Here is a 15,781-nt window from a genome sequence, read left to right on the forward strand (position 1 = left end):
GGGTGTCTTGGACATCCCCAAGCTTAGGCTCTTGCCACTCCTTATTCCATAGTCCATCGAAACTTCACCAAAACTTTAAAACTTCACAACACAAAACTCAACAGAAAACTCGTGAGATCCGTTAGTGAAACAAATCAAATAACCACTTTTAGCTACTCTTGTAAACTCGTTCCAATTTTATATTGGTGTTATATCTACTGTATTCTAACTTCTCCATGGTTCATACCTGATACATCCATTTTGCATCATGATTTTATATCGATATTTATTGCATCATGGGCTGCTATTACACATTATAGCACAATACTTATGCCTTTTCTCTCTTATTTTACAAGGTTTACATGAAGAGGGAGAATGCCGGCAACTAGAATTATGTCTTGGAAAAGGAGCAAGTATTAGAGACCTATTCTGCACAACTCTAAAAGTCCTGAAACTTCACGAAGAGTCATTTTGGAATTAATAAAAAATATTGGGCGAAGAAAGCACCAGAGGGGGCCCACCAGCCATCCACAAGGGTGGAGGGAGCGCCCCCTACCTTGTGGGCCCCCTGGCAGGCCTCCGGTGCCCATCTTCTGCTATATGGTGTGTTTTGACCTGGAAAAAATCAGAAAGAAGCTTTCGGGACTAAGCGCCGCCGTCTCGAGGCGGAACCTGGGCAGAACCAATCTAGGGCTCCAGCATAGCTGTTCTGCCGGGGAAATTCCCTCCGGGAGGGGGAAATCGAAGCCATCATCATCATCAACGATCCTCTCATTGAGAGGGGGTCAATCTCCATCAACATCTTCATAAGCACCATCTCCTCTCAAACCCTAGTTCATCTTTTGTATCCGATCTTTGTCTCAAAACCTCTGATTGGTACCTGTGGGTTGCTAGTAGTGTTGATTACTCCTTATAGTTGATGCTAGTTGGTTTATGCGGTGGAAGATCATATGTTCAGATCCTTAATGATAATTAATACTCATCTGATTATGAACATGAATATGCTTTGTGAGTAGTTACATTTGTTCCTGAGGACATGGGATAAGTCTTGTTATAAGTAATCATGTGAATTTGGTATTCGTCCGATATTTTGATGAGATGTATGTTGTCTTTCCTCTAGTGGTGTTATGTGAACGTCGACTACATGACACTTCACCATGATTTGGGCCTAGGGGAAGGCATTGGGAAGTAATAAGTAGATGATGGGTTGCTAGAGTGATAGAAGCTTAAACCCTAGTTTATGTGTTGCTTCGTAAGGGGCTGATTTGGATCCCTATGTTTCATGCTATGGTTAGATTTATCTTAATTCTTCTTTCGTAGTTTCAGATGCTTGCGAGAGGGGTTAATCATAAGTGGGAGGCTTGTCCAAGGAAGGACAACCCCCAAGCACCGGTCCACCCACATATCAAATGATCAAAGTAACAAATGTGAATCATATGAGCATGATGAAAACTAGCTTGACAGTAATTCCCATGTGTCCTCGGGAGTGCTTTGCTTTATATAAGAATTCGTTCAGGCTTGTCCTTTGCTACAAAAAGGATTCGGCCACCTTGCTGCACTTTAGTTATTTTTGTTACTTGTTACTCGTTACGATTTATCTTATCACACAACTATCTGTTACCGATAATTTCAGTGCTTGCAGAGAATACCTTGCTGAAAACCGCTTGTCTTTTCCTTCTGCTCCTCGTTGGGTTTGACACTCTTACTTATCGAAAGGACTACGATAGATCCCCTATACTTGTGGGTTATCAATACCCCCAATACTACTCATAGATTCATCAAAATAAGCAAATGACACAATGAAAACAGAATCCGTCAAAAACAAAACAGTCTGTAGTAATCTGGACTTTGACCAAACTTCTGTATCTCCAAAAATTCCAAAAAATTAGGACAACATAGGAAATTTGTATATCAAGTAAAAACTTCACATCAAAAGCATGTTTCTATGAATTTCTAAAGTTCCAGCACTGAGCGCAAAGTTTTTGTTTTTCAGCAAAGTCAAATTAACTATCACCCAAGATCATCCCAAAGGTCTTACTTGGCTCAAACACTAATTAAAACACTAAAACACAAACAAAAGTAATATTGCATATTTATTCAAGAATAGAAGCGAAAACAAAAAACACAAAATAAAATTGAGTTGCCTCCCAACAAGCGCTATTGTTTTACGCCCCTAGCTAGTCATAATGCATAGATCTAGGTATTGTCATATTTGGTATGCAATCCATAAGTAGCCCTCATAATAGATTCGTATGGCAACTTAATTTTCTTTTTTGGGAAGTTTTACATGCCCTTCCTCAACGGGAATTGGAATCTAATGTTTCCTTCTTTCATATCAATAATTGCACCAATCTTTCTAAGGAAAGGTCTACCAAGAATAACATGGCATGTAGAATTGCAGTCTAGATCAAGCACAATAAAATCCACGGGCACATATTTCCTTTGCAACAATAAGGACATCATTAATTCTTCCCATAGTTTTCTTAATAGTGGAATTCGCTAAGTGCAAATTTAAAGAACAATCATCAAGTTTATGGAAACCTAGCACATCACATAAAGTTTTTGGATTAGTTGAAATGCTAGCACCCAAATCACATAAAGCATAACACCCATAGTCTTTAATCTTAATCTTAATAGTAGGTTCCCATTCATCATAAAGCTTTCTAGGGATTAAAACTTCCAACTCAAGTTTTTCTTCAAAAGATTTCATCATAGCATCAATGATATGTTTAGTAAAAGCTTTATTTTGATTATAAGCATGAGGTGAATTAACCGTAGATTGTAACAAGGAAATACAATCAATCAAAGAACAATTGTCATAATTAACGTCCTTGAAATCCAAAAGAGTGGGCTCATCACTACTTCAAGTTTTGACCTCGCCAATCCCACTTTTATAAAAAAAATCATTAAAATCTACACCCTCCAAATTATTGGGACGCCTTCTAGCTAAAGTTGACTCACCTCCAGTCCCTTCTTTATCAAGTTTTATATTGGCAAACAAAGATTCAATAGGAATGACACCAATCACTTTAACATCTTCATCATGATTCAAACGCGGTTCAAGCGATTGTAGTATCTTATCTTATCTGGAAGATTAACTCCCACTTGATTCAAGTGATTGTAGTATCCAGACATTCTAAGCACATGCTCACTAGCTGAGCTATTCTCCTCCATCTTGTAGGCAAAGTACCTGTTAGAGGTCTCATACCTCTCAACACAGGCATGAGCGTGAAATACCAATTCCAGCTTTTGGAACATCTCATATGTTCCATGGCATTCAAAACGTCTTTGAAGCCCTGATTCTAAGCCATAAAGCATGGTGCACTAAACTATCAAGTAGTCATCATACCGAGCTTGCCAAACATTCATAACGTCTGCATCAGCTCCTGCATCAGGTTTGTCACCTAGTGGTGCATCAAGGACATAATTCTTATGTGCAGCAATGAGGATAATCCTCAGATCACGGACCCAGTCCGCATTATTGCTACCATCAACTTTCAACATAGTTTTCTCTAGGAACGCATTAAAAATACAAGGGAATGGTAACACGGGACATTGATGTACAACATAGATATGCAAATACTATCAAGACTAAGTTCATGATAAATTAAGTTCAATTAATCAAATTACTAATGAACTCCAACTTAAATAACATCCCTCAAGTTATCTAAGTGATACATGATCCAAATCAACTAACCCATGTCCGATCATCATGTGAGATGGGGTAGTCATCAATGGTGAACATATCTATGTTGATCATACCTACTATATGACTCACGTTTGACCTTTTGGTCTCCAGTGTTCTGAGACCATGTCTATACATGCTAGGCCCGTCAAGTTTAACCCAAGTATTATGCATGTGCAAAACTGTCTTACACCCGTTGTATGTGAACGTAGAGTCTATCACACCCGATCATCACGAGGTGCTTCGAAATGACGAACTTTGGCAACGGTGCATACTCGGGGAGAACACTTTTATCTTGAAATTTAGTGAAGGGACCATCTTATAATGCTACCGCCGTTCTAAGCAAAAATAAGATGCATAAAGGATAAACATCACATGTAATCAAAATATGTGACATGATATGGCCATCACCATCTTGTGCTTTTGATCTCCATCTCCAAAGCATCATCACGATCTCCATCATCACCGGCTCGACACCTTAATCTCCGTCATTGTGTCGAGGTCGTCTCGGCAACTATTGCTTTTACAACTATTGCTAACGCATAGCGATGAAGTAAAGCAATTGCATGGCGCTTGCATTTCATACAATAATTAAGAGACAACCCTAAGGCTCTTGCCGCTTGTCGATATTACAAAACATGATCATCTCGTACATCAATATATATCACATCATATCTTGACCATATCACATCACAACATGCCCTGCAAAAACAAGTTAGACATCCTCTACTTTATTGTTGCAAGTTTTACGTGGCTGCTACGGGCTTCTAGCAAGAACCGTTCTTACCTATGCAAAAACCACAATGGTGATTATCAAGTTTGCTGTTTTAACTTTCTTCAAGGACCGGCCGTAGTCAAATTCGATTCAACTAAAGTAGGAGAAACAGACACCCGCCAGCCACCTTTATGCAAGACAAGTTGCATATTAGTCGGTGGAACCGGTCTCATGTACGTGGACATATAAGGTTGTTCCGGGCCGCTTCATCCCACAATATCGCCGAATCAAAATAAGATGTTGGTGGTAAGCAGTATGACTATCACCGCCCACAACTCTTTGTGTTCTACTCGCATATCATCTACGCATAGACCTGGCTCATGATGCCACTGTTGGGGAACGTTGCATGGAAAACAAAAAAAATTCTACGCTCACACAAGATCTCTCCATGGAGATGCATAGCAACGAGAAGGAAGTGTGTCTACATACCCTCGTAGACCGTAAGCGGAAGCGTTTACTAACGCGGTTGATGTAGCTGAACTTCTTCGCGATCCAACTGATCAAGTACTGAACATACGACACCTCCACGTTCAGCACATGTTCAGCTCAGTGACGTCCTCGCCTTTTTGATACAGCAAGACGGGCGAAGTAGTGGATGAGTTCCGGCAACACGATGGTGTGGTGACGATGGTGGTGATGCTATCTCCACAGGACTTCGCCTAAGCACTACGAAAATATGACCAAGGGACAAAACTGTGGAGAGGGGCGAAGCACACGGCTAAGAGATTGTTGTGTCCTTTATGTGGTGCCCCCTCCCATATATATAGTGGGGGGAGAGGAGGGGAGGCATGCTAGGGATCCACAAGTGGCCTGCGGCCACCTGGGCCTTACCCTAGCCGCGCCCCCTTGCCTTTCTTAGGCGCGTGGGGAAAGGCAGGAAAGGATGGTGCCCCCCTTTCCTTTCTCCCATGAGAAGGGAAAGGCAAGAGGGGCCAACCCTCCCCTTTCCATCCCCTAGGGCCGGCGGCCAGGGTGAGGGGCGCACCAGCCCCTTGTGGGCTGGTGTGTCCCCTCTTTGGCCCATTAAGCCCATATAGCCTCCCGGGGCTTCCCGGAAACCCTTCTCGTGATCCGATGACTACCCGGTACCTCTCGAAACTCTTCCGGTGTCCAAATATCATTGTCATATATATCAATCTTTACCTTCGGACCATTCCTAAGCTCCTCGTCATGTCCGTGATCTCATCTAGGACTTCGAACAACATTCGGTCACCAAATCACATATCTCATATAACACTATATCGTCAACGAACGTTAAGCGTGCGGACCCTACGGGTTCAAGAACTATGTAGACATGACCGAGACACCTCTCCGGTCAATAACCAATAGCGGAACCTGGATGTCCATATTGGTTCCTACATATTCTATGAAGATCTTTATCGGTCGAACCTTATGACAACATACATAATTTCCTTTGTCAATCGGTATGTTACTTGCCCGAGATTTAATCGTCGGTATCTTCATACCTAGTTCAATCTCGTTACCGGCAAGTCTCTTTACTCGTTCCATAATACATCATCTCGTAACTAACTCCTTAGTCACTTTGCTTGCAAGCTTCTTGTGATGTGTATTACCGAGAGGGCCCAGAGATACCTCTCCGATACACGGAGTGACAAATCCTAATATCGATCCATGCCAACTCAACAGACACCTTCGGAGATACCTGTAGAGCATCTTTATGATCACCCAGTTACGTTGTGACGTTTGATACACAAAGTATTCCTCCGGTATCCGGGAGTTGCATGATCTCATAGTTGAAGGAATATGTATTTGACATTAAGAAAGCAATAGCAATAAACTGAACGATCATATGCCAAGCTAACGGACGGGTCTTGTCCATCACATCATTCTCCTAATGGTGTGACCCCGTTATCGAATGACAACTCATGTCTATGGTTAGGAAACCTTAACCATCTTTGATCAATGAGCTAGTCTAGTAGAGGCTCACTAGGGACACGGTATTTGTTTATGTATCCACACATGTATTTAAGTTTCCGGTCAATACAATTCTAGCATGAATAATAAACCATTATCATTATTATGGAAATATAATAATAACCATTTTATTATTGCCTCTAGGGCATATTTCCACCAGGACGAGCCATGATCGCCGAAGTAGTAGGCGAGGCAGCCGTGAGCATTGGCGATTGTTGGGCAGGGCGGCTCCTCCTTCACGCTGGGTGCCATTGGTTCCTGGATTACCGATGGGGCGGTGACAGCAACGCCACCTCCTTGTGGCAGCGGAGGCAGCTACCAGTAGGGACATTGACTCTTCCTTGATGCGGCGTTCGATTTGAATGTCGCGGTTGTGCGGGAACGTCAGCAGCGCGGGACCACGATCATAGCATGACCGCTCGAGTAGCAACTCTGTATGATGTGCGAACTCTGGCGTCCTAGATTTGGGCTGAATATGAGGGGGCGCCGGACAGCCAAACGTTTGGGGCGAGTTCGAGGCACCCGACTGGGTCAGATTTTTTTGACCAATCAATTATTGGTCCGTCCGTCTGGGTGTTTGGGGCCAGTTTGAGGCGCCCGAGGGTAGATTCTCTGACCCCTTTCAAGTCTGGTTTTGATTTCTACGGACATTTTTTACAAATGTATTTTGTAACACATTACAGACGCAATCGCTCATATGTACGCGCATACACTCACCCTTCACCCATATGAACGCACACACTACTCCTATGAGCACCTCCGAGAGATTGAGTCGGCATATCATTTTGAGATTTTTTTATGTAGTCACTGTAGACGCCTCGTAGCCAACAGGAACGTCTCCTCTCACTGAACGCGTATTGCCGGAAATCCTGAAATAACCCAAAATAAATGCGAGCACAAGGATTTGAACCCTAATGGACGTGGATATCATTATCCTCTAAACCATTCAACTACAGGTTGGTTCGCTTTTACGGATGTCATTGGATGATAAACATAAAATAATTCTAAACATTCAGATGATTTGGTGATTCGTGCTGGAGTTGCACTTATAGACGAATGTCTTGAAATAGTAATGTGGACGATAGTGAAAAAAATAGTTCGCCGGTACTGCACCGTCCATGAACCAAGCAGGCGCGAGCCAACCTGTGGTTGCATGGTTAGAGGGACAGTAGTATCCCTCGCCCATTAGGGTTCAACTCTCTACGCTTGCATTAGGGGCTGTTTGGTTCCCAACCACAGTTTGCCAAGCCAAAATTTGGCAGCCACAGTTTGCCAAGCATGTGTTTGGTTTTTGCCACACTTTGACTTGCCACACTTTATTGCCCCTACGGCCCACTTGTCAAAAAGACAATTTTGTTGCCAACTTTTGCCAAAGTTTGGCGTCCAATTTCTTAGCCACACTTGTGTGGCTAGCCACACTTTGGCTTGGCCACACTAGTCTCCAACCAAACAGACCCTTATTCTTGGATTTATTTTAGTATTTCCGCGATGCGCTTTCAGTGGGAGGAGACGTTTCCGTCGACGATGAGACGTCTACGGTGACTTCATAAATCTAAGATGATATGTCGGCTCGGTCTTTCAAAGGTGATCATAGGAATAGGGTGTGCGTGTGTGTTCATAGAGGGAGTGTGTGCGTGTATGTATGAACGTTTACATCTGTACTATGTTAAAAAAATTGAACCAAGCAGGCAAGAACAAATGCGTTTGGACTTTTTTTTTGAAAGACATCAAATGCGTTTGGACTGACATCTGGCAGAAGCGAACGGTTCACGCCTACCGTCCAGAACTTTGGGCTGGCGGACCCCGCGTGTCACTGAGCCGAGACATTCACGCCCAGTACAACAATAATTCAACCCGCCTTGGATTCTTTTTACTAGGCAGTGATTGGGCACACCCTTCTATAAACGGGACCCAAGGGACGCAGTTTCTCATCGCCCCGTCCAAAACCTTTCTCCTTCTGTCCCGCAAACCCCCGAGAGATCACAGCATGTTCGGCTTCGGTCACCACGGCCACCATGGCCAGAACCCCCCGGCCCACGCTCCGGCCGCCGCCGGAGGCAACCAGCCCACCTTCAAGATCTTCTGCAAGGCCGACGAGGGCTACTGCCTCTCCGTCCGTGACGGCAACGTCGTCCTCGCCCCGTCCAACCCCCGTGACGAGCACCAGCACTGGTTCAAGGACATGCGCTTCAGCGCCCAGATCAAGGACGAGGAGGGTAACCCCGCCTTCGCCATCGTCAACAAGGCCACTGGCCTCGCCGTCAAGCACTCGCTCGGCCAGTCCCACCCGGTTCGTCATCTTCTCTTTCCCCTGTCTGGTTCTCCCTTTTTTTTTTTCTTTCTTGAGAAAACATCCCCCTGTTATGGTTGAACTGTTCGTCCGTTCGGTTTACGAATCTAGATTCGTTTTAGTGCTTATCAGTAATGGAAGTGGAATGATTTATTTGGGTGTGCAGGTGAAGCTCGTACCATTCAACCCGGAGTACCTCGACGAGTCCGTGATGTGGACGGAGAGCGGCGACGTCGGCAAGGGCTTCCGCTGCATTCGCATGGTGAACAACATCCGCCTCAACTTCGACGCCCTCAACGGTGACAAGGACCACGGCGGCGTGCACGACGGCACCACCGTCGTTCTCTGGGAGTGGGCCAAGGGCGACAACCAGAGCTGGAAGATCCTCCCCTGGGGCGAAGAGGCCTACGCCGGAGGCAGCGCCAACGCCCCCCGCGGCGGCTCCTCAGAGCCCACCGTGCGCATCTTCTGCAAGGCCGACGACGGCTTCAGCGCCACCGTCCGCAACGGCACTGTGGTCCTCGCGCCCACCAACCCCCGCGACGAGTACCAGCACTGGTTCAAGGACATGAGGCACAGCAACCGCATCAAGGATGAGGAAGGCTACCCGGCCTTCGCCCTCGTCAACAAGGTGACAGGCGAGGCCATCAAGCACTCCCAAGGCGAGGGCCACCCTGTAAGCAACCATCCAAGCCACTCAGATCTTTTTCGATTCATTCGTCACTTGCATATAAATTGTGGTGCCATTGCGGTAAGATCTGAGAGCTTGAGACTAAATGATTAACAAGAACTGTTTGGTTCGCTGTTGCTGTTGGATCCAACAGGTGAAGCTGGTGCCATACAACGCCAACTACCAGGACGAGTCAGTGTTGTGGACTGAGAGCCGCGACGTGGGCGCCGGCTTCCGGTGCATCCGCATGGTGAACAACATCTACCTCAACTTTGACGCTCTCCACGGCGACAAGGAGCACAGCGGCGTTCGCGACGGCACCTCCCTCGTGCTGTGGAGGTGGTGCGAGGGCGACAACCAGCGCTGGAAGATCCTCCCCTGGTGTAAGTGCCCCCTCACTCGCTCCCATTTGCTTGCTAGTGGAGAACTTAACTTCTCCATCTTCGCCTAACACTCACAACATCTCCATAAACTGGTGGAGTAGTCGGTAGAAGCGGATGGAGTTGGCTTATCTGCCATCTTTTGAATTATTTGCGTTCCCTTTTGGCAAATATATTAATGTGTTTTTATCGTTGCTTGCGTTTGCAGAAACGTGTCATGCTGCTGAAGCTGAGTTGATCGCCACCGTGACCCGGAGTTGGTAGAGATCGGCCTGTGATCTGTTGCCGTGTCGGTAGAATAAAAGTCTGTGTGCGGTCGGCGGTGGTGATGTGTCCGTGAGTGTGTGTGTTTAGTTTCTGTCCTGTCGTTGTGTCCTGCTATGGCGAGCTATCCGATGTAATAAGCATTTGGCACTTGTGCTTGTTTTTCAAACCATGGATCCGTGATGAGAACCTCTGTACTGTGGTGCAATCCTTTCATCTATGCGAATGGTCTTTATTGTCTATATCAATACTTTTTCCCCACACCGATCCAAATATGTTTGGATTTCATACAAACCGGACGCAAATTCAAGTTATACCCATTTTACTTTAATTTTGCTACTGCCTATCTATACTCCTATATATAGTGTGTGAAGAACTTTAAAAGTTGGGAGTATAGTGTGTGCCTATCTATACTCCTATATATAGTGTGTGGAGAACTTTGAAAGTTGGGGTGTGAAGAACTTTAAAAGTTGGTCGTTGGATGAAGACAATTCGACGGTACAGAAATGGCAAATCTGAGCACTACTGGCTGTTGGGTATCATCTATATTTTACTAGATCCTACACAAGTACAAGTTATAAGACTCTATGGTTGAATTTAAGCATAATGCACAAACCTCAAAACAAAAGTACTTTTCCTTTGTTCTAAAGTCTTCCACATCTTAATTGCCCAAACTTTTTTTTAATGAATTGTCACTTTTTATGTTTAGGCTGGTTTCTCATTGATCATAAGCAGGGAGTAGATGGAGAAGTGACAAAGGCGATGATCCGAAGATCAAGGATATAAGAAGAAGAAAGAAAAAGGAAAGTGCCGAAGGCACTGCCCTAGGCCAACTACTCAGGACGGGTCCCCGAAGGGGCTCTGCAAGAACCGAATGCCACAATGTTGCTAGAGGCTAAGATTTCGCCGGATTGCGCTAAGCACCTCTCTTTCATCTGCTTCCTTGTCTCTGAAGGGGCCATTGTTTCTTACTTGCCAAACTTTCCAGAGAGCTAACTTGACTAGCGATTTTATTCCTTTCCTGGATGCTGTTTGGGTTGCTTCCACCATGGTTGCAACCCTCTCCAGTGAGCTGGTGTTGTGGCTCCAAGTCGCTGGTTGACACGCATGGCAGTGCTGCCAAGTTGCCAAGTTGATCCAAATAGCCTTTGTGAAGCTGCATTCCCAGAACAAATGTTCAGCACTCTCCAGATTTCTTCGGCATAGTTGGCAGAAATAGCTGTTACTCCATCCTCCGCGTTGAAGGCGATCATTGCACCACAGGCGATCCTGATGGAGAAGCGAGGCAAAAATTTTGAGCTTTGTCGGAGCCCAAGTGTACCAGATGATACTACAGAACTGGCTGATCGATGATCCCAGGAATTGGAGCGCATATGCCGAGCGGGAGCTGTATTTCCTAGAGCCTTCAAAATTCCATCGGACCTGGTCATGTACATCCACCTGGAGGGTGATATGCAGCTGATGTATCTGTCGATGTAGGGAAACTGCATCTTGAGGCAGGGCACTACTGTCGCCATGCGCGAGGTCCGCGATCCATTGGTCAGAAGCAATGGCTTGGGCCACCGTTCTGTTCTTTATTCGTGAGTGCGCGAACAGGGTTGGAAAGCTGAGCTTCAGTGGCACCGAGCCCAGCCAGTTGGTGTGCCAAAAACTTGCCATCTGTCCGTTGCCGATGGTCACTATCGTGGCAGCGTTGAAGAGGGCGTGGTCCACAGCGTCACAGGGCATCTGCAATCCCACCCATGGCCGAGGTGGTTGCTGCCAGGATTGCCATAGCCAACGCAGGCGGAGGGCTCGACTAAATTTTTGCAGGTTCAAAACTCCAAGCCCTCCCAGCTTTATCGGGGAGCAAACCCGATGCTAGTTCACCTTATAGATCCCCCAGAGAGCTCTTGATCCTTCCCCCAGAGGAAACATCGCCTACTTTTGTCGATCTCCTTCAACAACTTCCTTGGAAATTTGAGGGCAGTCAGGGCAAAAGTTGGCAGGGCAGAGAGCACACACCGGACCAGGACACGACCGGCGATGGTGAGCATATGTCCTTTCCAACCAGCGAGTCTGGCTCTGATGCGATCCAGGATGAACTGAAGATGGACCAGACGAATCCGACCGACGACGAGGGGGAGCCCCAAGTATCTGATCAGAAAATGAGTTGTTGGCCCGCCGAAGGACTGAAGCACTGAAGCCAGGTCGATGCCGTCGCAGCTGATCGGCGTGGCCGTCGATTTTGCTGTGTTAATCCGTAGTCCAGTGGCATCACCGAACCCTTTAAGAATGCACATCAAGTGGTCGATCTCCTCTTTGTCGGGATTTGCGAAGATGATCGCATCATCGGCGTACAGGCTGACCCTGAGTTTGATTTCTCTGCCCAGAACCGGGGTGATGTCGAGCACCTCTTTAGCAGCTTGGAGCAGGCAGTGGACGGGGTCGATGGCGATGATGAACAGAAGTGAGGACTGAGGGTCGCCCTGCCTAAGTCCCCTCCTATGCTTAATTTTCCTGCCTGGTGACCCGTTGAGAAGGAACGCTGCCGAGGATGTGGATAGCATAAGCGTGATCCAGTCTCGCCAGTGGGCACTATAACCTAGCCTTGTCATAAGCTCGAGCAGGTACTCCTAGGAGACATTGTCGAAAGCCCTAGAGATGTCTAGCTTCAGAAGCACTGCCGGTGTTTTTGTATGATGGAGAGTGTCGGTGTCAAAACCGGCGGATCTCGGGTAGGGGGTTCCACGCAGTGCGTCTTAGGATCAATGGTAACAGGAGACAAGGGACACGATGTTTTACCCAGGTTCGGGCCCTCTCGATGGAGGTAAAACCCTACGTCCTGCTTGATTAATATTGATGATATGGGTAGTACAAGAGTAGATCTACCACGAGATCAATGAGGCTAAACCTTAGAAGCTATCCTATGGTATGATTGTTGCTGTATCTCTATCGACTAGCCTGGCCCCGGTTTATATAATGCACCAAAGGCCTAGGATAACAAGAGTCCTAGCCGAATACGCCGGTGGGGGAGGAGTCCTTGTCTTGATCGCCAAGTCTTGTTGATTCTTCCTTATATACGGCAGCTGTCCGGACTGGCCCATGAGTATACGGCCATGGGGGTCCTCGGCCCAATCCAACTGATCGGGAGACGACGCGTTGAGTACCCCCTAGTCCAGGACACCGTCAGTAGCCCCCTGAACCGGTCTTCAAGTTAGGGACGCTCCTCGATTCTTTCGAACTGTTCTTCATCTTCGGTTGCCGGTCTTGAAAACTGGTTCAACAAATCTTCTCATCTTCTATCTTGAGGATCGCCGAAATGCATTCGACGAGTTTACACGTTGGGTATCCAAGGAGCCCCTTTAAGTTTACGGCCTTTATCAATGCCTTGTTATTTTTATGCCATGCCTCGGGTTTGAGGTTGTTCCCGGGCGGCAACGTCCTCTTGCGTTCGAGCTCCAACGCCGGACTGCATTCGAGGTATCTTTTGCAGCCGAGCACCAATGCCGCACTGCTTCCCAGCTCTAACGCCGGACTATGTATCCGAGCTCCAACGCCGGATGGTATCCGAGCTCCAACGCCGGACTATGTATCCGAGCTCCAACGCCGGAAGTGCCCTCTATGGAGCCAACCACTAGCGTCCGAGCTTTACGCCGGACTGCTTCTGAGGTGGTGCACCACCCCGAATGTGGGCCGATTTTTGTCAATATTTTTGATTGGTGCCAGTAGCCCTTAAGGTGGGTATCGGTCTAAAACCCGAGATGCACATGAAGGATGACATAAGACCGCTGATCCCCGTAGCCGCTGAGACTCATGTTGATTTGCAAAATCGGTCTGAGGATCAAGTCCTAGCTCGGCAGAATACTTCGGGACACAAAAAGCGGCGTGCTCAGTCCTCGAGACTCGGTTTGGGTGCGGTCGACCAACTTGAGGATCAAAATCTCCTCGGAAATTGTATTGCACTTAAAATTTTGTGCATAGAACAGGCAATGCAGTAGCCCCCGAGACACTGGTCGGGTGGCAACACCAGACCAGGGGATCGATGTGCCCCTTTAATATTTGTAAATAATAAGCCCGAAGCCCAGTAGCCCCCGAGCCTTAATGCGGGCACGGGAGGCCGAATTAAGGATCAATATCCATAGTAAAATCACAAATTATGTGTAATGACTCTATGTATCCAAGTACTTTACGTCATTAATGCTCGGATCCGCATTGTACAAAACTTTGTTGACCGACCATCGGCTTCCACCTCCTCAGCCAATAGCCGAGGAGTGTTTGTCCTTACTTTATAAAGCCTTTATGAGGGCAAAAATTTACAACAAACAAGGCAATCTGGCCATACGGTTTTATAAACAAACGTACGCGGAGAGACATGTTATATTACTGTTTAACAGAAGAAATGTCTTCCAAAGAAAATAGTCCCGCTATCAGTTACTTTCTTTGAGTTGTCATGCTAAGCATGATCATGAAACCTCAGCCCCAATATAAGAGCAAAATATCAAGGATTTAGTTTGAGAGGCCAGTTAATAGCCCCCGGTAGTGTTCGGCGACAGTCGAGGTCAGGCCGTAAACACTTCGGCCGTTGTTATGAATGGCCCGTCGTTTAACGCCGTCATCGGATTGCCGACCAGTTTACGCTTATTGTGGCAGTCAGTTTTCGGCTTTCTCCACTGAGGTGCTTAACCATGTGAGCTGGAAGCACAATCACAGTGGTTCTCCCTTTGCACACCTAGCCGAACAAAGCGGAACATAGGAGGCAAGCGCAGGAGCCGGGCAACCCAACTATTGACCGAAGACACAATTCGAAACCAATGCATATATAGCAATATCCGAGAATTTTTTTGCCGGATCTCTAAAGGTGTCCGGCGTTGCACTGCGAGATTTGTGCTGAAAACACACAAATAGTTTAAAAGTGCCATGGGCTCGAAAAGCCGAAAAACTTATTCAAAAGGTTAATGTCCGAACTAGATCAAGTGTTCGGTGCCAATCCGAAAATTGGACTTTAGAAAAAAAAAGGTGCTTCTGCCGTGCTTTAACATGACACATCCTATCTCAAAACTTCAAGCGGGTCAGCCTACGGCTTCAACCTCCTATCCCGAAGGTGGAGTACTTCTTACTAGGCCAGTTTAGCAAACTAAACTCTAACAACTTTGAGAGAGAAATTAGGCTCCCCGGCTAGTGACCGCACACTTGTGTCGAAAAAGGAGTGATAAATAATAATAAAAACTTTGCAACGACTAAGAAGAAAAACACTTATCATAAAACGGCTCATATAAATTTAAGAGCCCCCAAGTGACTTGGGTAAAAGAATGATTGCATGTACCGAAGTACTTATATCATATCTATGTTCAACCAAACTTTAAACGCGTCTTAACCGACCGTCGGCTTCTCCCTCTTCGGTCAAGGACCGAAAAGTGTTATGTACTCCATCTGTCGAGAATATCAACAGTGTTTCCAATAACCAGGCAATCAGGACATAAGGCTGTAACAGACAAAGTGCGCTCAGGGAACTTATGCTATATTACTGCGAAGAGTAAGAAGCATCTTCGAAGAAAATAGTACCCCCACCGATACCTTTCTTCGGTGCTCATTGTTATTATGAGATTTGTGCAATAGATTTTTTGTACTCATGAGTTCCGCTGTGTGCCGACCATGATTGAAAACAATAAGAGCGCTAGCTTTCGGCTTCACCCAGTCTGACGTCCGGCTCGGTTGACCCGATCGTGACAATCGTAGAGGTGCTCCCTTTACTCCCTAGCCGAACAAGCGGGAACATAGGGGTAAGCACAGGAGCCAGGCAACCCAGCTTGCAAATCGCTTA

The 15,781-nt window shown here is 46.3% G+C and overlaps 1 protein-coding gene across 1 annotated transcript; it reads left to right on the top strand.

Moving 5' to 3' along the window:
• The first annotated feature begins 8,288 nt into the window (after window positions 1–8,288).
• LOC119296278 (ricin B-like lectin R40C1) lies at window positions 8,289–10,220 on the top strand. Its single transcript, XM_037574678.1, has 4 exons — window positions 8,289–8,664; window positions 8,831–9,340; window positions 9,489–9,717; window positions 9,923–10,220. Coding segments are annotated over exons 1-4 (1,044 nt in total). The 5' UTR covers window positions 8,289–8,361; the 3' UTR covers window positions 9,925–10,220.
• The last annotated feature ends 5,561 nt before the right edge of the window (window positions 10,221–15,781 follow it).

Source organism: Triticum dicoccoides, chromosome 4B, assembly GCF_002162155.2.
Source record: "Triticum dicoccoides isolate Atlit2015 ecotype Zavitan chromosome 4B, WEW_v2.0, whole genome shotgun sequence".
Lineage (NCBI taxonomy): Eukaryota > Viridiplantae > Streptophyta > Magnoliopsida > Poales > Poaceae > Triticum > Triticum dicoccoides.

Bases quoted from the DNA above. Each gene is read 5' to 3' on its own strand.
- LOC119296278 (XM_037574678.1), top strand. From the start codon at position 8,362: ATGTTCGGCTTCGGTCACCACGGCCACCATGGCCAGAACCCCCCGGCC. The intron at 8,665-8,830 runs GTTCGTCATCTT...TTGGGTGTGCAG, and splicing joins CGCTCGGCCAGTCCCACCCG to GTGAAGCTCGTACCATTCAA. The intron at 9,341-9,488 runs GTAAGCAACCAT...TGGATCCAACAG, and splicing joins CCCAAGGCGAGGGCCACCCT to GTGAAGCTGGTGCCATACAA.